This window comes from Mus caroli, unplaced genomic scaffold (genome assembly GCF_978045245.1).
Source record: "Mus caroli unplaced genomic scaffold, Mus_caroli_1 scaffold_16, whole genome shotgun sequence".
NCBI lineage: Eukaryota > Metazoa > Chordata > Mammalia > Rodentia > Muridae > Mus > Mus caroli.
The window spans coordinates 76,419,705-76,443,550 of NW_028227271.1; the positions used below are offsets into that span (position 1 = coordinate 76,419,705).

At 47.9% G+C, this 23,846-nt stretch overlaps 1 protein-coding gene across 2 annotated transcripts in view; it reads left to right on the forward strand.

Annotated features, from left to right (window-relative positions):
- The first annotated feature begins 2,846 nt into the window (after positions 1–2,846).
- Positions 2,847–23,846, forward strand: part of Trio (trio Rho guanine nucleotide exchange factor) — a 286,800-nt gene continuing 265,800 nt past the window's right edge. The window contains exon 1 of one of the 2 annotated variants that reach the window (XM_029469546.2): positions 2,847–3,411. In XM_029469546.2, the coding sequence (XP_029325406.1) occupies positions 3,255–3,411 (157 nt within the window). In that variant the 5' untranslated portion in view covers positions 2,847–3,254. Of the gene's footprint in view, positions 3,412–4,184; positions 4,426–23,846 lie in introns of those variants that run through there. The other variant, XM_029469548.2, reaches the window with a different exon arrangement.

Consider the following 23,846-nt stretch of genomic DNA (forward strand, 5'->3'; position numbering starts at 1 on the left):
AGCAGCTGAGTATTTCCCCTGATGGCTGCCAGCCGACCCAAGTTCCCATGAGTGGGTAAGGCACACAGTAAGGACCGGCCTCAGCAATGCCTACAATGTAGCCTCAGCAATGTCTACAATCTGGCCTCAACAATGCCAACCATCTAGGCAGGATGTCCAGGTTACAGGAACAGATATGCCAGCATGGTTCTTCCTGTTCAAGGATCGGGTACAATATCTATATTTTCACTCTGAAGCCTCTGGGAGCTATGTAAAGAGAGAAAGAAGTTATCGATATGAATTAAGAGAAGCATTGTCAACACACCTGAGTTGAAGGGCTGTGAGATTGTGGACTTGCTGACTTGAATTACTTTTGTAAAAGGCTGCTCATCTGATTAAAAGTAAGCTTTAAATATACTTTTTATCTTAAAATGAGATCGACATTTACTAAGAAGTTGTGGAGAGAGCTCCCATGAACCCCAGGTCTAGTTTCTCGCTTACTATGGATTTGGTGTTATTGACTAATACCCCAACATGCTATTTAGATTTACTCGGTTTAAATCTCAGGAATTCTTTTGAGACCCATCAAGACCACTACACTGAGCCAAATGTGGTGGCACACAACTGATTTGTTTGTACTTACACATCTAGTAAACGTACTTGGGAGACCGATGTAAGAGAATGGAGAGTTCAAGGCCAGCTTGGGCCACGGATGGAAAACCTGTCACAGAACAAAACAACACGAGCAAACCACCACACTGCACCGAGTTCTAACACCATCCCAGGGTTCTCACAGCGTTCTACAACTGTCTGTTTGCCTTTTCTTATTTTTTGCTGACCTTGAAAGTCTGGGAGAGTGCTGGTGAGGTGCCTCATTCATAGGATGCTGTTATCTTCATTTGGAGCTTGGAGTTTTGGAGGGGAGGCACAGGGAGGAACACTGCCACTTTTATTATATCTAGAACACAGCGTCAAGGTGACTTACTGATTCTTAAGTTCACCTTGATCAGCGGGCTGGGGCAGGGGAATGGTCTCTCCGTTAGAAAGTTCCTTACCAGCTTTGTTCTCTTTGGAAGGTAGTGTGCAGCCTGTATCCTGCGAGAGGGGAGTTCTGCTCTGTCTCACTCGGGACAATCTCTACCTAAGTTACTTGTACTTCTGCCTTTGTCTCTTCTGCCCCATTTGCTTATTCCTTTACATCAGTATGGACTCAGAAATATTTATTTTTTTGCTTATAATCAAACAGTGCTATGTTGTCTTTCTGAAATTGTACTAGCTTGGGCCATGAGGAACTCTTCCGACTGTTTCCTTTGTGTCCTGGATAATCTTTGTCTGTGCTGGCTTTTTTTTTTTTTTCCTGAAAAGCCATTTCCTTACCTTCTGGCACAACAGGGTGCTCATGTTAAACACTTCCTGCCCCACTACCAGAATCACCCATTTCCCAAAGAGCCTGAATTCCTTTAATTGGAAAGTATTGAAAACAAGATCTGAGGACCATAGAAACGCTCCATCTGTGGTAAAATACTTACTTTGCAAGCGTGGGAACCTGAATTCAGCTCCTCAGTATTCCCAGTAAAAAGCTGGGTGCAGCAGCTTGGGCACTAGGGAGTCAGAGATGGGAGGATCTTTAGGTATCGCTAGTCAACTGTCTAACTAACCAAGGAACTCCAGATTCAGTGAGAGACTCTGCTCCAAAAAACTAAGGTGAGAAGTGCACTGGGTACCTACCCCTTGTATTCATATAAACACAGACCCAAAACACAAATGTTGATAGTGCGTGCAGGCACACCTGAGAGGCAGAGAGACAGAGACAGACAGAGTCATCAAAACGCTAGGTGTTTCCAGGGCCAATTAATTGACAGAGCAAGAAAATACAGGCATAGTATTATCATGCGGTCCTAAATATAAACAAACAGCTGTAGATCTTTACACACACCTATTACAAGGTGAACACAAATTCCTATGGGTGTCTTCAAACTTCATCCTGACCGAAACCAAGCCTTCTAACCCTTTTCCCTTGCTTGTCTGAGACTGCCAAGGGAAAAAGATCTGGTGGCCACTTAATCATCCTTCTCCCGTTAAACATAGGTGCGGGGTGTAGTTTGATGGAATTTGTTGATCTGTTTTCTCCTGAATGTGATTTTCAATTACCCGGCGCCCATTCCTTCACTGCACTCATCTTGCAGCCGTGACATAAAGCAGAATTTGATATTCCACACATCTGATTTAACGTACATTTTCTTTAAAGGTCCCTTTCCTCTGGTCTCCCCTGCCTCCATCATCTTTCCACTACATCTGGGTAGCCTGAGGACCCAGCACACTTGGGAGATGGGGATTCCCCGCAAGCGCCCCCTCTCTCGCGCCTGCTTTTTACATACAAGGAGACGGTAGACTAGAGCAGATAATCTGTTTTCACTGCCTCTCTGCTCATTCAACAATTATCCCGCCCCTTCTACATGCCAGAGACAGCGCTGTGCCTGCGAGGGCCACACCAGCTCCATACCCTGGTCGCTCGGCCCCGCGGGTGACATAAATAATAATGAAAACGCTCCAGCTCTAGGACCGCTTGCAGTGCAGGCGCGAGAGTCCTGGCAGGGGGCGCAGTGCCTGTCCTGGAAGGCCAGTGTGGCTCGGTCACACTTGTTCCTGCTCCTCCCAGGTTTGGAGCAGCCCTGGAGGAGGAGACCTGGCCAGCTCCACGTTCTCTCTCAGCCACTCCATTCCGCCCTCCGGGCTCCCAGGCGAGGCTCCGCCCCTTCAGGACCCGCCCACCAGCCGAGCCCACGCTCGGGCCCCTAACGAAGCTCTCCGGAAATTCCCGAAGCCCCTCTTTTTCCTTCCTCTCCTTTCCCTGCTCTCCCTTTCCTTTCACCCGGGCTCCCTCGGCCGTGATTTCTCCCTCCCCCTCCTTCCTTCCCCGTCGGAAAGCAAGATGGAGGCTCGCTGCCGCCGCCGGCGTTCGTGATCGCGGAGCTTCGCAGCCCCGGCCCCCGCCCTCGCGTGTCCGCGCCGCTGCCCCGTGCCCCGGCCGGCCACGCCGAGGCCGTGGCTCCGCGCGCCCGCTCCGCGCCAGGCTCGCGGCTCCCGGGCGGTGTCCTCGTCTATGTGGGCGCGCTCCTCGGGCCGAGCCGCCGCCGCCCGCCGCCCCGGGGCTGTGCGTCCGCGCGCCGGGCGCGGGCAGCTGGGTGCTCGGCGCCGCCAGGCCAGGCGCGGGCGGCTGGGTGCGCGGAGCTAGGGGCGCGGGGCCCGAGGCGGGCTCGTCCGCCGCCGAAGCCATGAGCGGCAGCAGCGGCGGTGCCACCGCCCCGGCCGCGTCCTCCGGCCCCGCGGCAGCGGCCAGCGCGGCGGGCTCCGGCTGCGGGGGCGGCGCCGGCGAGGGCGCCGAGGAGGCCGCCAAGGACCTAGCCGACATCGCGGCCTTCTTCCGATCCGGTGAGTACCGTGATTGCCCCGCGCGCTCGGCCGGCCCGGCGCGCCCGGATCTCCGGCCCGGTATAGCCCTGCGCGCTCTCGTCCCTGTCGCCGCATCGGGGCTCTGCGATCCACGCCGGCGTGTCAGGTTACCCACGCCGCCCTTGTGCTGCGGCTCGTCCCGGGCGCCTTCACTCGCTTTCCCGGCGCTCGCCCCTCGTGCCAGGCTAGACACCCCTCGGCCTCCCGTTGCAGCGGCCACGGCCCCGCGGGTAGGGGCGCCGGCTCTTTGTCTCTTGCTGGAGGGCCGAGGAGGCGGCGGCGGGGACGGCGTGGGCGGAGGCCGGTGTCCCGGAGGACGAGCTCACCGGGACCGGGGACAGCAGTTCTGCCCTGTAATAGCTTTTGGGCCGCTGGTAGCTGGACCTCCAACCCCATTATCAGCGAGTGTCCCGACTCGGGGCTCTAGCCTGTCATCCAGCTTTGGTTCTGTGAAACCGGGCAGCCATCGCACCTCAGCCCAGGAACCGAGGACGGTGGCCGAGCTGAGGCGGCGGTCGGGTCGAGCCATTGTTTCTGGGGTAGGCCCGGGAAGGACATCTGGGACCGTGGTGGCCCTTGGGAGAGGCGTGGGACCAGGGCTGACGGGCACTGCGTGGGTGGCGTGGACCTGGAGGCAGTGAGGGGCAGTTTGGGGTCCGCTCTGGCGAGCCGGAGGTGGCCGAGGAGGAGGCTAGCCCGGAGCCCGGCGGGCGGGAGGGGCGCTGGTGTGCGGCGCAGGGGGCGTGACGGGGCGTCCCGGGGACCCCGGTAACGGCGCCTCCTCCAAGCCCGGCCCGGCCCAGATCCCGCGCGAGCCCGGCTCGCGTCCGCGCGTCCCTGAGTGCAGTCCGGTTTGCTTGCGCGTCCCGGAGGCGGCGGACGGCAGCGGCGTCTGCTGCCGGGGGCCTGCAGCTCGTAGAGCAGTCCCTGGCCGGCCAGGCTTGGGAGTGAGGATGCAGACTCCGCGCTGGAGAGCCAGAGAGGGCGGCCCAGGTCAGGATCCGGACGGACGGGCGGGCCAGGGCGGGCGCGGGGAGGCTGTTTGCCCGCCTCCGGGAGGACGGAGAGCCTCGGGGTCTGGTGAGCGGCCTGCACCGGGGTGAGCGCGGGAGGCTGACAGCTCAGGGTCTCGGTGGCCTCTTTCAAAGTCAGGTCCCAAACTGGAAGAGATCAGGGCCACAGTCCAGATCATTAGGAGCTAGCAATTGAAGCGACCAGCCTTGGGCGAGGCAGATAACTTCTGGACCGTTAGACACCTGGTTTAGTTCTGTCTTCTTGATCTTTGTCTGGCAGGGTTATTTTTGATTCGTCTTAACCGATTGGTTATGATGAGAAGTGACACGTTCCGTCTCGACTGTGTCAACTTGGGTTTAATGTGCTCTTTCCAGCTCTCCCTCTCCGGTGAGGGCCTTGTAGAAAGCTGAGGTTTAGAAAGACATCAACTCCTTGAAATGTAAGCTCTAACGGTTTTTAACAATGTATTATTTATTTTTTGGTGTGTGACTGGCTGGAGGCATGGCCCAAAGCCACCATTCTTTTTTTTTTTTCCATCACCTGTCACAGAATAAATGGTTTTGTGCAGAATTCATCTTCCCAATGTTCTTGCGTCCTAGAGGTGGATTTTTTTGCCCTTATGGCTTAATGCACAGTTCAGGAATGACTTGGTTCCAAGATTCTCCAAAGACATGCTGGTCTTGATTACCTCTCTTCACTCCGGGCTCTGCTCTTACCGTTCCTTAGTCCTGGGTAGCTCGTTCGTTTTAGAGTTCCTGTTCAGGTAAAGCCGCTTACTGCCTTGTTTCCTTTATTCCACCTTCAAAGTGACTTGACAAACTTTCTTTTTTAGTTAACTGACTGGTGGTCAGGAGCCAGCGCAGATTTTTCAGTTGGTTTCAGAGTTGTCCCATCCCCCTTTAGAATTTCACCCTCCACTCTGAATCCCTGACCCAGATCTCAGTGGTTGGCATGTAGGCCGGTGGTGTCTAGCAGAGGATACCTAGGGGCTGGTCAGTTTGAAGCATAGACATCATGGTTTTAAGGGTGGCCTTGGTTGGAGACCTCATGGAAAGTGAGCAGTTCAGGTAGGAGCCCGCCTGGAAAGATTTGATTGACTGTGAATAAGGAGGAGAACGAGTTGTCAGATTCATCTCTTCTGTCTAAAGATGTGCAGATAGGGAAAATCCGTCCCTGTTGACTGGTAGGCAAGGCACCTTCTCCAAGGTCTCTGAGCCTGGCCCTCAGAGCACTTTCTGTTGCTTATCTTCTCCTTCTCAGTCCTGTAGCAGTAGTTATTTGGTCTCCTCTTCTGTTTATTTCTTTCTTGCTTCTTTATTAAGCTTTATTTTTGTAGCCATAGACTGAGAACTGGTACCCATGGTTGGATGGAAGGGACAAGCTATCAGCTCAACAGAACTTTTTAACAGAGAAGCTCAAAAATAGAACGAGCTACTGTGTCACTTCCCCCACTCCATCGGTGGAGGTGTGTGTTCAGCAGAGAGGCTGCCACCTGCCAGCATTCAGGTGGGTGGGTGCTGGGGACTGGATGTCTACCCCGGAGCATGGAAGAGATTGCCCTTGGCAGGTGCTTCTTTCTTCTGTAGGTTTAGTTCCTTCAGAACTGTGGGTACCTATACATTGTTTTTTCAGCTCTCTTGAAGTCCCAGGGCATAGTTGCCTTTTCATCCAACCATGGGTACCAGTTTCAGTCTATGGCTCCGAGAGAGAGAGAGAGAGAGAGAGAGAGAGAGAGAGAGAGAGAGAGAGAGAGAGAGAGGAGGGGAGAGGGAATAAGCTTAGTAAAGAAGCAAGAAAGGAATAAACAGAAAAGGGGACCAAGTCACCCAGCACCTGTCCCACTAAGGCTCTCCCCTCTTCTGCTGCTGTGGCGTTCTCTGCTAAACACTTTACTAAAGGAAGTTCCTTGTTCCTTTTGGCAATCCTGATCAACTATACTTAGGCTTGATCTACAGTGGCAAGCTGGTGCTGAAGTGGGCTGAGTAGGCAGCCAGCAGGGTTTTTGGTTTTGTTGTTGTTTTGTTGTTGTTTGTCAGTGGAATTTAAACTTCACCTTTCTTTGTTCAGAATGGAACACTGAAAAAAAAAAAAAAGATGAGGAAAATTTCAAAACTAAACCAAAACAAAGAGCTGTCACAGACTGGAGCTGGACCAGCTTTTTTTTTTTTTTTTTTTTACAGATAGGGAGTCAAACTTACAGGGAGCTCCTGTGACTTTCTCCCAGAGTGCAGCTGGGTAGGGATGGGATCAGAGCTGAGAAGCCTGATAGGACACTGGTGCTCCTTCCCGGTGCCTCTTCCCGGATGCCTCTCATGGCCAGGATGTTGCTTACATTAGTTCTCACCGCCCCTGGGACCAATCACTTTTATTGCCAATCTATTTTGGGTCCCTGTCCTTTTGGCAATAAATCATTCTTTCAGAGCTCCGTATTTAACCTTGCAAGACTGTGTGCACGGGCTGGGGTGGGGGGGGCACTTACATAAATGCATTATTTTTAACCTGCCTGGCATGCTTTGGTTGGCGTTAAATGAATGCGTGTGGAGAACAAAGGTTTGTGGTTCTTCTGAGGCCACCATGCTGGGGTTTCTTTCTTACTAAGTCTCATTCTGGATGCCTCTGCAGCTCCTCGCTTACCGAGGGAGGACGACAGGAGTGTGTCACCTTGGGAGGGAGCAGCATGTAAGGTTTTTTTATGCATTGATGTGATGGTTTTCATATGGAGGATGAGAAAGCTTTTCTTAACATTTATTCTCTTAGTACCAAGGAAGTGGCGGGTGCCAGACTCGCATTCTGAGGCTTGGAAGCTGTGGTCATTCACGGACTAAACAGAGATTGTGTTCTCAAGAAGGTCCCTGGTACCCTGAGTGTTTTGAGGAGGAAAGCTTGGGGGTAAAATGCTCTGTGCTCGTGTGTGTTGGTCGCTCCTTTTTAGGTGTCGCGGCTAGCTAAGCTGTTTCAGAGGAAAGTAAGGAATCTTTAAAAAAAACATGACATGGGAGTGGCAAAACTGCCACCAACAGCAGCTTTCCATCAAGACATTGCAAACTCCCTTACTGAGGTGGGATATTACTTTATTCCCCCCCCCCGCTCCCCCCGTTTGCAATGTAACTGTCTAAGATTCAAGTAAAGATTTAGCTGATGCTCTTTTAGCTCTCTGAACTTTTCACCAAGATTTTAAAATGAAGTCTGTGGTGATGTTCAAAGTGAAAGGCGTATTAATTGTGATTTTTAAAAGGTATGATTTACAAAGTGCAATTAAGGTAGTTTTAAAAAAGACTTTTTAAATGTTATGATGGATTTGGATAATGGAAAGCAAGAGGTAATGTTTGAATTTATTGACTTAAATGAGCCATAGCTGATACTTATTTTGTTTACTTTATTCCTGCGCCGAAGAAAATAAAATTTTAATCTCATATTCTTGGCAGGATTCCAGAGGGAAGTCAAATTCTTAATCAATAGCCACACTTACCTAGAAAAATCACTTATGTTGATAGGAGCGAGCTGTGTTAGACTATAAAAAGCAGTAACGGTGACCTTCCCATCCTTCATTAGTTCTACAGTGGAGTGGTCTGTGTTACCTTGAGTGTGTTATCTTGACAGGACGGCAGGAAGACAGGTCGTGCGCGGACAGTGAAGGAAGAAAGCATTTGAGTGGCAGTTCTCTGAATTCCTGTGGAATGGCTTTCCTGCTTGGGTGTCCTTTCCCTCATTCCTGCTTCTCTTGTCCTTTGGTGAGCCGGCAGGGGCCGAGCCATCTGCCTGAAGGACAGGTGTGCTTTGCATCTTCACCTTATTGAATCAGACGGACGGGGATGCAGCGGCCAGGAGAGGTCCACAGCTGGAGCAAGTCCCTGGCTCCCTCCCAGAGGGCTCTTCTTTCTTTTCAGAGTTCTCAGAGGAGGAGCTGTCACCAAAGGAGTAGAACAGGAATGGCCATGGGGAGCTTTTCTGTGACCACTGCAGAGCTGGCTGCTTTATCACATTTTGGTTTCATCCCTGCCTGTGTCTCTGAATTGATAAAAGCAGCCTAAGGCTGTGGGGGAAGGCCCTACAGGTCTTGGTGTGTGGCTGTCACCTCTGCTTTCTGTCCCTGAGTTTTCCTGATTTCTGGTGTTAGATTCTCTTTCCTTTAAAGTAACTTTGCCTTACCCGCAAGACCTCCTTGTTTATGGGAAATCTCCCTCTGAACATTTATGGTTAGTCTGTAAATGTTCATTTGCAATTCTTAGTCAATAGTAGACACGTTAAATTTCCTTCATAACTGTGTTTTGACTTCATAATTTCCCCTTTCTATTCTTTATCCACGTAAGGAAGCCCCTTAAGATCCAAATAAGGAGCCGCCTGCTTTCTTGGGAAAGTTTATATTGCATGTCACAGAGCTGGTGAGAGATGTTCACTTGGGCTGCAGTGAGCAGAGCTGCAGGAAGAGGGTGACCTCTGGAATTGTCTCTCTCCAGAGACTTTGCCCCCTGTGGAGTGTTTAGTCTGAGGGCCACATGTGCTCTGCAGGCCAAAGATCTTTTGTTGACAAATGTACTTGACTTTTAGCTTCCTAGCTCCTTGTCTATGATCCTCTTGGGAGGGGATTACAAAGTCACCTATAGAAAAGTGTGATGTACTAGATATATCACCCAATTTTGTTTTTTCTCTGAAAATAAAAGTTCCTTCCTGGTTTCCTATGAGAAGTGTGCCTTGGGGGAAGCCATCTGGTATGTAACTAAGAGGTAAGATTGGTGGCTCAAAGCACGACTTACCAGTATTGCAATACTGACAGCTCCGATTGCTGCTGCTCTGAGTTTTCCCACTCTCGTGACTTTTGCTGCAGTGCCTCTGTACTCCTGGCATTGAACAGGCTTTCTAGGGATTTGGAGATGGGCTGTTCCTGTCTTCCTGTTTGTAGATCATCCTCTTTGCAGCGACTTGTCTCATATTCTGATGAGGAGAAGGGAAAGATGGATGGTGGAAATTCACAAGATTTTTAGCAAACTGGAGCTCTTCTTAGTAATTCTGGTTTTGGGGATACAGGATTATGTAGATAGTCACTGTTCATGAAGAGAAAGAACCCCAGATGAGTCCCCCCTCAGTGTGTGTCTGTGTGTGTGTCTGTGTGTGTGTGTGTGAGAGAGAGAGAGAGACAGAGAGAGAGACAGAGAAAGACAGAGACAAAGAGAAAGAGAGACAGAGACACACAGAGAGACACAGAGAGACACAAAGAGACAGAGAAAGTGACTCCCCAAACATACCTATTATTCTGAATACCACATAAGAGCCATTAACACCAGCCCTGCCCTCCAAGAAAAGCTGGCTGTTTGTTAGTATTCTCATTCATTAGCCACTTGGTGCTGTGATTTGCCAGGTCCCATGTAAGATGTCTCTTTCTCTTTAAAACTCAGATCTCCTCTTCAGCATGTGGTGTGGTTCTGGGTTGCAGATGTCTCTGTCAGCTTCTTCTGCCCCAGGTCTCTCTTATAAAAACACCTGTTCCCTTTATTTTCCCAACCTCTGTTGGGCAAGTAAAGGGGCCTCACTGTATACAGCATCATGTAGAGTCTGGACTGTCATTTGAAATGTAAGACATAGATTCTTGGGTGTTGATGGTCAAAGCTATAATTCCACAGTGTAGTACCAAGTAAAAGTTGAGTGAAAGGTTCTAGGATACAGCAAGTGTTTCCCTGTGTTGGTTTGGGCTCTGTAATTTAGTTTCTGTGTCTCTTTCTACCTAATTACACATACTACTTTTACACAAATAACACAAGTAGCCCCACATTTCCAAGGGAGGAGTGATGGCTGGCTTGGTTTACTTGACTCACATCTGTTGCAGACCATGGGGAAGTCTTGATTGAAGTATTACTCCCATGTCTTTGGCTGTCTGGACTGGGTGTAAGTGCTGGGAAATGTCTGTGGCTATAAATGCAATGTTGGCAGGAGAGGCAGAGCAGGGCCCAGTGGAGCTAGCCAGGGAAGGGATTCCTTATGCCATTACCTTGTAATATATTGTAACGAGTCCTAGGGCTTTCTTCCTTACTTAGGGAAAGAACAAGCTAGAGGGCTGGGGAGCATCTTTTCAAGTGGTGGTTTTCCTAAGTGGCCATGGGCGTCCTGGCTTGTCTGTGTTTCTGTTTTGTTCTCTCTGCCCCCTCCTTTGCTGTTTTTCATGCTCTGTACAAGCAGATGATATTGAGAGATAGTGGTGGTGGTGGTGGGAAGGTCATTTGTTCCTTTTCCTTTTAGTAAGACAAGTGTTAGGCATTTGTTTTGGGCTCTTCTATGTTTGGGATGGGGTTTTACGAGACTCAGTTGATCTGATCTCCTCAGAGTTGATAGAGAGTGTAATGACGAATAAAAGAACAGAATTGGGTGGGTGTTTTAGTCTGAAATTGGGGGTTCCCTTTTTTGTTTGTTTGTTTGTTTCTAGACAGGGTTTCTCTGTACAGCCCTGGCTGTTATGGAACTCACTCTGTAGACCAGGCTGACCAGGAACTCAGAAATCTGCCTGCCTCTGCCTTCCAAGTGCTGGGATTAAAGGTGTGCACCGCCACTGCCGGGCTTGGGTGTTACTTTTGAACCATTATTAAGTTAAGTCTTTTATTTCAAAGTAACCAAGGGTAAAACAAAGGGCAGTCAGGATGAGATTCTTTGAATTGTATCTTCGCTGTTACTTTTGCCTCTTCAGGGTATTTAGTCAGCTGTGTCTTCATTGTTACATGCATGTAAAGATACATTTACTTGGAAGGGGGAGAAACTAATTTGAGAGGTCAGAACTCATACTCAGCAGAGAAGAAGGCTTTCTCTGATTTGCGAGTTGTTGCCATTTCCCTGTTTGTTTTGTCTGCCTCTGTGTGGATTTGGATACATCATTTCCCTTTTGATCCACAGCAAACGGTAGAAGTGATGACGTCCATCGCCTGTAAATCAGGAGTGCTCAACCTGTGGGTCGTGATCCCTGTTGGGGGTGGGGGTGGTATAACTGGTATCCTGCATATCAGATATTGACATTAAGATCCATAACAGTAGCAAAACTATAGTTATGAAGTAGCAACAAATAATTTTGTGGTTGAGGGTCACCACAGCCTGAGGAACTGTAATAAAGGTCGCAGTGTCACTGCTTTAAATGGCTCCATATGTGTTTCTGAGAGCAAGAAAATGTCCTGACACAGTGATGAAGATCAGGAATTATTGATTTTTTTTTCCTTCGAGATAGAATCTCATGAAGTAAACTGGGTAGGCCCTGAGTTTGTGATCTTCTTGCTTTGGCCTCCCTAGTGCTGAGAGTATATGCCTATAGCATCATACTTTGTGAGTCAATACCATCCTATAAAATCTACCAATTTAATATAATTTAATCTGTTGACAGAAAATACTTTGTTTGTTTCACTTTTGTTTTTCGAGTCAGGGTTTCTCTGTGTAGCCCTGGCTGTCTTGGAACTCACTTTGTAGACCAGGCTGGCCTCAAACACAGAAATCCGCCTGCCTCTGCCTCCCAAGTGCTGGGATCAAAGGCGTGTGCCACCATCACCTGGCCAGAAAATACTTTTAACAATTAAGAAAATTATGACCCATGATCATTTTAGGATCACATATTGCATTTAGTTTTTATAGCTGTTTGGATGCTTTTAACAAGAACAACTTGTTAGTTTGTCTTCTCTGTTACCTTGATGGTATTGAATATTTGTACTGGTTAGCATCTGCCAGTTTGAGATGTGTGATTCCTCATTAGATTCAGGCTGTGGGGTGTTTGTCAGGAGATCTTCCTGTAACAACACATCCAGGAGCAATCCCACTGCATTCAGCTACCCCACTACATGTAGCTGTCTAGCAGTCCACTGCATCCAGCTGCTCCACTGCCCTCCAGCTGCCCACTGCTATCCAGCTTCCCCATTGCCATCCAGTTGCCCACTGCCATCCAGCTGCCCACTGCCTTTTAGCTATCCCATTGCTCTCCAGCTACTCCACTGCCATCCAGCTGCCCCAGTGTGGTAGTGTCACTTTTCATCACATGGTCCAGGTGGTGACTCCAGGTCCCTTTCCCCTTGTAATTACTTAGCATTTCGTGGGGAGATAATGTGTGGCTGTGTGAAACCTTCTTTCTTTCCCTTTTTCTATTTGTTCGTTGTGGCGTCTCTTGTAGATCATTGTCTGAATTACTTATTACGTGGTGCTTTGCCAAATAGTGGCTTTTCTAACAGTATCCTCCTCTGTTGGTCTTTTTCCATCACAAGAAGGCGTTTTCCCTTTGCACATCTTACATGTGTGATGAGCACGACCTCAATGAATAGCGTCCTGTGCGTTCTGTTAGTTACAGCCTTGCTGCCATTATCTTGCTGCTCAAATTGTCCGCAATTTGAGTAGCAGCTTTAGGCTGGCTCCTTTATCTTTTGTAATCTGTCTCTATCATTTTATTTCATTTTTAGTACTTGTTCACTTCGCGGCACAATAAATAGTTCAAGGATCATCTTGTTTTTCCCTTGCCCCAGCCCAGGGATCAGCCATTACTGGTTCATTTTAGCAGAATGGACGATAAGTGTGCTCATTGCCTGCAGAACCTCTCAGTGGACTGAGCTTGTGATTGTGTGTGTAAATACTGCATAACCAAACACACACTCAACATAATTACATGGTTGCACTTATCCGTGGCTCTCTTTCTTCACCTAACTGAAAGAAAAACCATGTGTTGAACGCAGGCCTCCAACACACAGGGTTCTTCTTGCTGGTTCCATGTTTGTGACTCTTTTGATAGTGAAGAGTCTGGCTTCCCTTACCTCACATGCAGGAAGCAATTTCAGAATGCCTGCCTCTACCAAAGTGATAGACAGATGTCCATCTGGAGATGTCCATCTGTCCATTAAAGTGGATAGTGTAAACCCCAGTTCTGGTGAGCTTTTGTTCCACACAGAGCCTGGTTGGGTAGTCATCTAAACAGATAAGCCTTTCAGCCCCAGAGGCCGCCAGGCTGCACCTGTGGCTTGCTTTCCAATGCTGCTGCAGCACAAAGTTTGAAATAAGATGTCTCCAAGAGGGAAAGAGATCAGTTTCAAATAGATGTAGTTTACTAACAGGACGGAAGTCTATCGTCTTCATTGCATTGTACATTAGTTGCCAGAGAGAATAACTAAGAAGGAAGGTGGTGCATCAGTCAGGACACTTGACAGGTCATCTATCAGTAAGGATGTTTGATGATCTATCTATATAGGACCTGCAGTAGGAATGGCTGTGAGCTAGATGAGGCTGGATTGGGCCCATCTGGTCTCAGGACTCCAGTGCACTCTCACTTGAAGTAAGGAGTCATGGCTTGAAGGTGTTGCTTGCTGCCTTCCCTGGAGTTTCCCCAGAGAATGCAGTGATACTCCTGGTTCAGTGTGGGGCTTCTAGGAAATATGCAAGTGTATGTGCACGCATGTGCACACGTGTACTCAGTTCTACAGATCAGAAAAGAGTGGGTGAGGTTTTTGTGCTACTGGCAGAGTATTGCCCATTTAGTTGTTTAAGCATTAAGTCATAATGTGGAATTTTGGTTCCTGATTTGGGGAGATAACTCTTTAATTCTATATATTGTGTTCTGCACTTTCTACAAATATTCTCATTATTGTTAAATTGTATTCTGGAGAATTTTGACTGCTGTACCTCCTGAAGTCCTTCATGTGGCTAGAACATTTTGTCACTAGAGGATGGTGGTTTCATGACACTCTGAGAGAGATATTTTTGACATTTAGTAAAGTTGGAGAGAAGGTCATGACCGAGGCAGGATGGTTGCTAATGGGCAGACACTGTTGGCAAAGTTCTTTGGGAGACGATGGAAATGTTTTGGAGTTAGAGACTGGTCATCATTTCACAGTAGTATGAATACATGAATACCACTGTACTCTTTAGATGGGGGGAATTTTATAATACCTAAATTACAAACCAGTGAAAGAAAGGGGCACCGATGGCAGACTCTCAGATGTCTTCAGTTTTGGGATGTTTTCTGTGGTCCTCTTCAAGGAAGGCAATGAAAATCTGGTTTTTGCAGGAGGAACTAGAATTCAGAGGGTTCTTTTCACAGCCCCTGGGACAGACCTAGAGTGGCTTCTAGGGAAGGTGGGTTGGGGTCTAGGGAAAAAGCAGCATTTTCCGGGGGGTCGTGTCTAGGAATGAGGGGAAATCACTATTTGGTGGGCAATTATGGGACTGATCTGACCTTTGTTTGCAGTGTGGTAGCATATTTAGAATTTTGTTTTGTTTTGTTTTCGAGACAGGGTTTCTGTGTGTAGCTCTGTTTGTCCTGGAACTCACTCTGTAGACAAGGCTGGCCTCCAACTCAGAGAGCCACCTGCCTCTGCCTCCCGAGAGCTGGGTTTAAGGTTGTGTGGTGCATCAATACTGCCTGGCTCATAGTTAGGTATTTGTAGACCATCTTGGATCAACTTCTTAGCAAGTTTCAACCGAAACGAATTGAATTTCCTTCCTACTGATTGATGGTCTCAGACCCAGTGAGTTGGTTTTTTGGGTAGGGAAGGGCATACATAGCTGATGATAGTGAAACTGGCCATAGTTGGCTGTCCTGTAGAACTCTAGGGTTGTTGACAGAAGCAGCTTTCAGTTGTGTTCCTTCCTGCATAAAATATCACAGCCAGCGCTTTCCCCTAGTGTGGCTTGTGTACAGCATAGTGGCAGCCCCTGGGCTCACTAGTGAGGGCCAGGATATGGAGTGTTTTGTTAGATCCCAAAACAGAAACAATCAGTTTGTAGAATACATGCTCACGTGCGTGCACACACACTTAGTGGCAAGCCCTTTCCTTGTACTTGCTGTGGAGTTCAGTTGCCACTCCTGTGCAGTGTTTCCAACCTCACTTGAAAGCACACATCTCAGAAGGAAGACAAGGTTTTGTGAGGCTTTGTTCCTGAGAGAAGTGAACCTTTCAGACTTTGCAGCACTCTGACATTCTCTGTTCTGGTGTATACGTCAGCTGCACATAGAGCAAGCAGGCTGGAGAGCATCCCCAGTGCAGAGCCTCTTAGCACAGTGCCTCCTGCTGGGCAGTGACCTTCTTGGGACATGTGCTCTGTCATCTTTGTTTCTTAGTTCCAAATGCCTAGCTTAGTATTAGTGAGCACTTGAAGTGGTTTTCATCTTCAAAGGACTTTATGGGCATTATTTAATATACATGACACTGTAATGAATGATCTGTTTATCCCCTGAGTAGCGTCAGTATGCCGGGTGCCATACAGCTGGAGAAGACAAAAATAATGTTCTGTCCAGTGGGAGTTTATAGTCCAAAGAGACAAGATGATTAGGCAGGTTCTCTTTTGGCCTCCTTTTAAAACTGTGCTGGGGAATAATGTAAAAGTTAAAATTAAAGAGATGATCAGCAAGCACAGGCTGTGTAATTGAAATTGCCCTCAAGGTGAAAATGAATTTTGGGATGCTCTTAAAAAGGCACAGCGCATTAGGTCTCATTTCTCACACATCCATTGGTAGACGTGGTGTCTTCCTCAGCTCTAGGCGAGGGCGGCACTACTGTAGGCCAGGCAGAATTGGTCTTGGCTCTTGCCCTGCCCATCCCAAATGCCTGCTTCGGAATGCCGCTTTACAGTGGAGATCACATGTGAGGGCTGGTGGGTTTCTGAGCCGCAGACCTGGTCAGGGGGAACTTGACCATGTTGCCCTGCCAGTACATCCTGCTCTGTGCCCAGTACCCTCTCCCCTGTGTTTGCTCGTCCTCCTCTGTGGTTTGCTTTCCTCATCTGAGCGCTGTACCTTGCCTTTGGGAAGCCGTGCTTGTCCTTCCTGTGCTTGCTTCCTGTGGCCCGTCGGTCTTGGCAGGGCATCTGTGTACAGCTAACTTTCCCTATGGCTCCTCTGGACTGTAATTATTCCTTCCCTTGTGAGTGTGAGCTGCTGGGACCTCGGATCTCACTGTAGCTCCCGGGAGAAGCACGGTGAGCAACTGCTGATTTATGCCCACATTTCCTTAATCCAGACCAGCACAGTCACCTGGACTTTAAGACAAGGATGTCATCATCTGATACAGAGTTCTAGGATGATGCTCTGGGATCTGTATTTTGAAAAAGCCTCAAGGTAGTTCAGATGCACATGTAGACAGGTCCTCTAAGGCATAGCTTAGATAGTTGTGGGTTCTGGGGAATCTATCCATCCAGTTGTTATGCTGAAGAAATGCCTGAGGCCAGTGCTTATCAGGAAAGTGTGTCTATTTACCTCACAGTTTCAGAGGCTGGAAGTTCAGGCTCTGGAGAGGGCCCCTGGCTGTTCCACATCTTGGTGGGTCCATGATGAGGACAGACAGTGATGCCCGCAGACAGTGGGAACCTCACTGCACTGACAGGAAGACAGAGCGAGTAAGGGTTCAGGCTCATTCTGGACCACTTTTCTTCCAAAAAACTAACTCAGGGTCTCAGGAGAACTACTCGAATCCCTTCTGAGGGCAGAACCTGTAGTCAACTGGGGACTTCTCACTGGGCCCCACCTCTTAAGGATCTGTCACTTCCCAGTGTGACCACACTGAGGACCAAGGCACTAGCTGGTATATATCCACTGGAGACAACACATATTCACACTCTTGCTGGGACTGCAGCCGGTATTGAGTAAGGTGAGGTAGAGTCCTTCAACTGGAGACAACACATATCCACACTCTTGCTGGGACTGCAGCTGGTATTGAGTAAGGTGAGGTAGAGTCCTTCCATGAGTGTACCTGGAGCAAAAGAACATGCGTTCATCCATCTGTGAGGTCTACAAACTGAAGGAGAAGATACAGTTGGGCCTCCAGCCAAGGAAGTGACAGTGTTGCCATAGAGATGCTGCACACACAGTACTGAAGGGGATGGAGCGATCACACCTTAGATCATCAGGAGGAATGACTTGTCTTCTCCATTCTCCCAGCCCATATTCTTTATACTGATACTCAGGCTTCTGCCAACGCCAGCTCTTTGTTCTTTTACCGCAGAGTAGACAGAGTTCACACTAAGATCAGAAATGGGTGGTGTACGCCATAGACACAGTTACAAGTGCTGGTGATGGAGGGTGGGGGGAGCATTTGAGGCATCTAGGAATAATGGCCTCTTTATCTCTGCCCTTGGAACACATACATAATTTGTATATTTTTCAGTTTTCATTTTGTAAGTTCTACACCATCTCTTAGTATTATTTTTGTGATGCTGAAGAATTAAACCCAGGATCTTGTGCAATCATCCCACCATTAGGCTACATCTCTCGGATCCTTCCCTTATTATTTTAAGAGCACAAGTCAGGCACGGAGGGTCACAGACACCACATATGTATGTATGTGTGTGTGTATACACACACACACACACACACATTTTATCTCCTGGAGCGACAGAAACTGAAATTTGTTGTAAGAGGTTTGTGGCTAAAAGAATACCAGAGGGCTGGGCTGTTTTAGGTTTAGGCAGTGCATTTACTTCCACAGGGTTTCCGTATGTGGTCAGTCGAGAAAAGGGTGTTTTTTGGTGAGGCGCTCTCTGAGGTTTTTACCTTTCCTTTTCTCTCCTCGAATGATGCGCACCTCTAGCAGGTTGTACCTCTCCTCAAGAACAATAGTCTTTCTGAGGGATTCTTACCGAGAGCTGGCAGCTAACACTGACACTCCATATAGCCTGTCACTTCACTGTGACTACAGGGAGCATCTGGAGAGGCGCTGAGAACACTTCCACACGAAGGAAATCATAATTACATTAATGTCGCTTAAGAAAGCATTGTGTTTGAAGCCGTGGACATTGTTAATACAGTTGTAGATTCTTAGGTGCCAGAAGCATTTAGAAATCTCCGCAGGCTTTCCCCCGTTCATTTGCTGGAGGTTCACTCTGTCATAGCCACAGTTATCGCAGTAGGAATGCACCAGGACCTTTGCAGTCTCCAGCCTTCCTGCATTGCCCATGTGTGCCCCTGGGTTCCCACTGACTGCTCCTCTGTTGCTTAAATGTACTGTTTCTCTGCTGTAGGCATCCCTTCTTCTCAGCAGAGACACACAGGCCAGTTAGCTTGCCTATGTTGAGTATAGTAATTCTCTGCAGTGACTCATTCATAGTGACATAAGTCTGTTGACACTTTCATGTCAATGATAGATTGTTTTATAGCATTATCACATGTCTCTGAGTGATCGAATGTATAGTTAGTTCAGTCCTGAACTAGCTAGCATGTGGGATGCCCTAGGTTTGAAACCTGGCACTACATAAAACCAGGGTTCGAGAGTAGTCTGGGCTAAATGAAACCACAGAAGCCACCACCGATGTAGCCATCGCCACCACCACCACCAAAGTCATCTAGAAACCTGTCTTAACGGATCGGCTCAGCCACTGAAATGAGAGAAATATGGGCGCAAGCCTTAGTTTCTTGGGGGAACTGCCATACTGCATGGCAAGGTCGGCTCATCTGCCTGAGAGCTTTTCCATTGAAGAAGGATTTAGTGCCAGTCAGAATAAGGTTGAAGGAAGTTGTCCAGATGTCTAGATGACGCCGTCCGGAGGCCATTTGTTGTTGTAAAGTTTGTGGCTTTGTTGTGCCTAGTTTTTTCTGAGAGTACTTCAGGAACAGTCAAACTGGCCACTCAGCCAACAAGGTCACAGTTACCTTTGCTCACCCTCTTGGCCAGCTGGTGTTGCTAGGATGTGCCTTCCCCTCAGTCATTCCCTTGGTTGTCAGCTACTCTACGTGAGAAATCCACATATGGGCTCCATGGCCAGAAATAAAGGTGACTAAGAAAATACCGACAGCATGTAAGGGCCCTGAGGACCGTAGAAAGGCGCATACTGCCTCAGGATGGGTGGTGGCCTTCCCATGGTGGTCTGTGCATATTGCATGGTGAGGACCCCTGGTTCCGAGGAAACAAAGGGCTGTCTGAAGAAAGGTGGATGAGTCCAAGGGACGTCCGCCATCTTGCTGCCCTCTTTAGCTTAGCCTCCCTGTAGCCATCTTTGCGTTATATTTTTCCAGTTGTCATCTGTCATTCTTTGAGATTTTCCTCATTCAGGAGAGTGATTCACCTTCACGTCTCTCTCCCTGCCTCAGCCCTTCTGAAATAGCCTCCCCTGCCCAGCAGTAAGCTTTTCCAAGAGGTGTTGACCTTGTGCATAGCTGTCAGGAAACCCTCCTCGAGGTGGTGTTGACTTCCTCGTGGTGCCATTTCTAGTCTTTCTGCCCCCAGAGGTGACAGTGCAGCAGAGTGGCCAGGGACTGTGGGGATCACCCACTGGTTCTAGCTTGCCGAGTGTTTCTCTTCCCAGGGTAGACCCTTTATTTTTATTTTCACACATTGCTTCCTTTCTCCTGTGGTTTCTTCTGCCTACCCGGTGAGGGCAGCTGCTCCACTCATGGCTGGTCACAGAACATGGAGGCAGAGCTAGGGGTTTTCTCTGTGGCAGGAGTTTAGGAGAGAGTCCTGTAAAGCACTGATTCACAGCCTGTGCGTCTCTACTACCGCAGGGGTCCCATATCAGACATGCTGCACATCAGATATTTACATTACAATTCATCACAGTAGTGACAGCTATGAAGTAGCAATGAAACGATTGTATGATTGGGGTCACCACAATGCGAGGGACTGTTTTAAAGGATCGCAGCATTAGGAAGGCTGAGAATGACTGCTGTAGAGAATCTGATAGACTTTGTTACATCCCCTAACCATAGTCATAAACTGGGGGAGCAGTGCCCCCTTTCTCCTCTACTTGGGGTCTATTCCACTCTCTTTTCCCTCTTCCTGTCTCTACTCTTGTGCCTCATCATTTGGCAGTCACCTGAGTGACTCTGTTTGAACCTAACTTCTTTAGCCAGTTTTATATAGTTTAAAATTTGCATTTATGATAATCCTCGTAAACTTGGCTTAGCAAGTAAACCTGATGGTCTTTATTTCTTTAGAGTAATTTAGTCCCCTTTGTTAAACTATTACTTCTTGAAAATAGTTTTGGCTTACCTCTGCTCTAGCACACATAAATTCTTCCTGATATTTTATCTCCAAGCTGGAATCGTCATTGAGTTTGAATCTCCTCCCATTTGTGCCCCTTGTGCTTGGGACACAGTTGGCGCTTCTCATGTCTATTGAACGAATGAGCAGGGAATGCCATAGCCCCAGTCTCAGGGGTCAGTTTCCCCCCTGTCTTGGGAGTCAGGTATACAGTGGTAAGTATTGAGTCAGCAGACTTGGGCAGAAGTCCCAGACATTTTATGGTGTAATGTCCTCACTAATAAAAAAAATTGTGGGAGTGGGAAGAAAGAAAGAGAGAGAGAGAGAGCATGTCCTGGCAGATGAGGGATACAGGGGGTGGGGGTGGGGGGCGGGGACAGCCAAGGAAGGTTGGTGAAAGAATGTCTCCCTGCTTGATTGGCAGGTGCAATGTGGACCTGTTCGTCTTTGATGCTTGATCCCCAGGGTGGCTCAGTCACAGTAAGTTGAGTGTGAAGAAGCCTCCACTGCCAGGTTTCCTTTAAGACCTGAGGTCTTGTTGCCTGTGGAAGTATTTTCGGCATCCATGTCTTAGTGGCCACATAGCAGACAGGGAGCTTTAGGGTACAGAGGCACTGGGGAGACTCCCTGGGCTCTTTGAGGATATTTGCATGGGAGTATGTTCCGTAAGGAAGCTGAGGGGGTTCCAGGCTTTGTTCTGTCCTCCTCTTCTTTGCACTTCACTTCCATTTCTGGGACTTTGCCCCACTCCTCCTGTCTCCCTTGAGGCTTTATTTATGTCAGCCTGAGAGCAGGCCACAGGGCCCTTTAAAGTGATGCACGCAGATATCAGGCCAACCCAGTTTTTTTTTTTTTTTAATAAGTAGGTCATGTTGTTTCTACTAAGTAGGATTTTAAGAACTCCTTAAAGAAAAGAGTATTTTAAGAAGGGATGACAAGCATCCAGTTTCAGTCTTGTGTATGGAACTTGCCAGGAGCATGGTGGTTCTTGGGAATGCCTCAGTGATCAGGAACAGCCGTGGGATCACTGGGGACTCCTGTGTCTACACCAGAAGGCATCCTGTACAAGTGGGGAGGGCCGTGGTGGGCCTAGAAGGAGCTCCTGATCCCTGGAAGCTGGCGACTTGGAACCTGCACAGCAAGGAACTATTCTATCAGCCCTGCCTCTAAGGAGTGTGCTGTGGACCTCCTTCTCCCTGAACTATGAACGTTTCCTGGTAAATAGAGAACAACTGAAAACTTGCAAATTGTCCTGAATAAGCCTTTTCGTGTCATCCCAGTCATACGATGATACTCGTGTACTCAAGCCCTGGGGAATCAGAAGGGGAAGAACTTACCATAAGATTTGTCACACAGTTCCCTAGAGAATGGGAATAATTGCTGGAACAACCCATTGAAATGTCCTAGAATTCTAATATTTGTAAAATTGCAAAGAAGCCTGCTAGCTGTGGAGACTGCTGTGTTCACAGGCGCAAACAGCCAAAATGCTTTATCTGATTCGAGGGCTGGTTCCTCAAATGTCCTGTGTCTGAAGTTGATGTTTGGTTTACAGAGCAGAATTTTTAAAATGTACCTTGTTTTTAATTGTGTGTGCGTGTATATGTGTGTGTGTGTGTGTGTGTGTGTGTGTGTGTGTGTGTGTGTGTGTGCTGAAGCCTGAGGAGTCCAGAAGAGGGTGTTGGGTCCTTAACTGGAGTTGCTAGTGCCACGAGTGGCCTAATGTGGGTGCTAGGAACTGAACTTGGGTCCTCAACAGTAGTGTGCTCTCAACTGCCGAGCCCTCTCTCTGATCTGGGTCCGAGTATTTGTAACATAATATTAATTTTATGCTTGGTATAGAACTATTCACCTTTCCTTATGGTTGATTTCAGGAGTACCGTGTTTAATTTTTGTAGACCAGCCAGCTGCCTTTGCGTTATTGGTGTATTGCGTTCGAGTGTTGTATACATGTGTGCGTATCCTCCTGTTCCTCTCACCCCTTTGACTGATACTCACTTTGGTGGTGGGTGCCGTGGTTTTGCTGTGTTTGTAGATTGAAATGCTAAATTCATGTCACTACTGTGAGTATTGATCTTTGCTCCAGGGATAAGGTATTGAAATAGAAACAAGTTGGAAATGTCACCAAGAAACACAAGTCTGTCTGGAAGACATCCTAGGGCATGCTTTGTCCGTAGGTTGGGGGAAGAGCCATTCTAGAGGGAGCTCTCCACAGCTTCCCATCCTTGAATGATGCTCAGCCCCGAAGGCCTGAAGGCCGCCCCGCCGGCATGTGTGCTTTGCAGCCAGTGTCTCCAGAGATCTCCTCAGAGTAGAACGCCACCACTGCTGTTTGATCTTTGCCATTTAGCTGTGTTATTTGAGATGAATGTATGGATTAACTTTCCTGGCCTTTGCTTTGTGCTGAATTGGAGAGAGCTTTAGATACCTGGGCTTGCTTGTGTTCCCCTCTTCCATGATAATCTCAGGGCATTATGTCTGCCTAATTTGTTTGTTTCTCCTTTCTGATGAAAATTCCCCCATTTTTATTTTTACACTAGCTTAAATTTCTGTTTCTGTGATAAGACACCATGAACGAATGCAGCTAAGGGTGGAAAGGGGTCATTTCAGCTTACCACATCTTGGTCACAGTCCATCCCAAAAGGAAGTCAGGGCAGAAACTCAAAAGCATAAATCTGGAGGCAGGAGCTGATGTGGAGACCATAGAGGGGCACTGCTTACTGGCTTGCTCTCCATGGGTTGCTCATCCTGCTTCCTTACAGCACCCAGGACCAGTGGCGGCACTGCCCATAGTCGGCACTCCCACATCTGTCATTAGTCAAGAAAATGCTGCCTCAGGCTTGCCCACAGACCAGCCTGGTGGGGGTCCTTTCTCAGTTGAGGTTTCATCTTCCCCAGTGACTCTAGCTTGTATCAGGCTGACGGAAAACTAGCTGGTACTTGTACTGTAACCTTCTTCCTGCTGATTTTTTTTAACTGCTTCAGAGTTGTTGTTGTTTTTTTTTTTTTTTAAGACCTCTTTCCTTTTCACTGAGTCTAGCTGCGTCTCTTCCCCATGGAGTCCAGATTTTATTCACAGTAACTCAATGAATAGTGTGTTTGAAAAGTGAGAACCTTGGGTTGGCTTGTGACTTTGCCACTGAGTCTTAGAAAATAAAGTTGCCTTGTCTTATAAATTCTATACATTGGTTTCTCTTGTGGGCAATTATCAAGCCTTTGACATTCTTTTTATTACGCTGGAGTGTTTGCCTTAGTCTCATAAAACACGTGGCGGAATGCAGTGTAACTGGTTTGTTGTAATTCCAAGCAGTAGTAGGTAAGGAAAAGGTTTCCAAGTATAATTGCAATTTCTTTTATTGGATTTATCCTGACTTTATTTATTTACTTATTTACTTATTTATTAGAAAGAGGACCACCTACTAGTAGATTCAAATCTACCTTTGGAACTTTGAAAGCTATGACTTTTTTTTTTTTTTTTTTTTGATTTTCAAG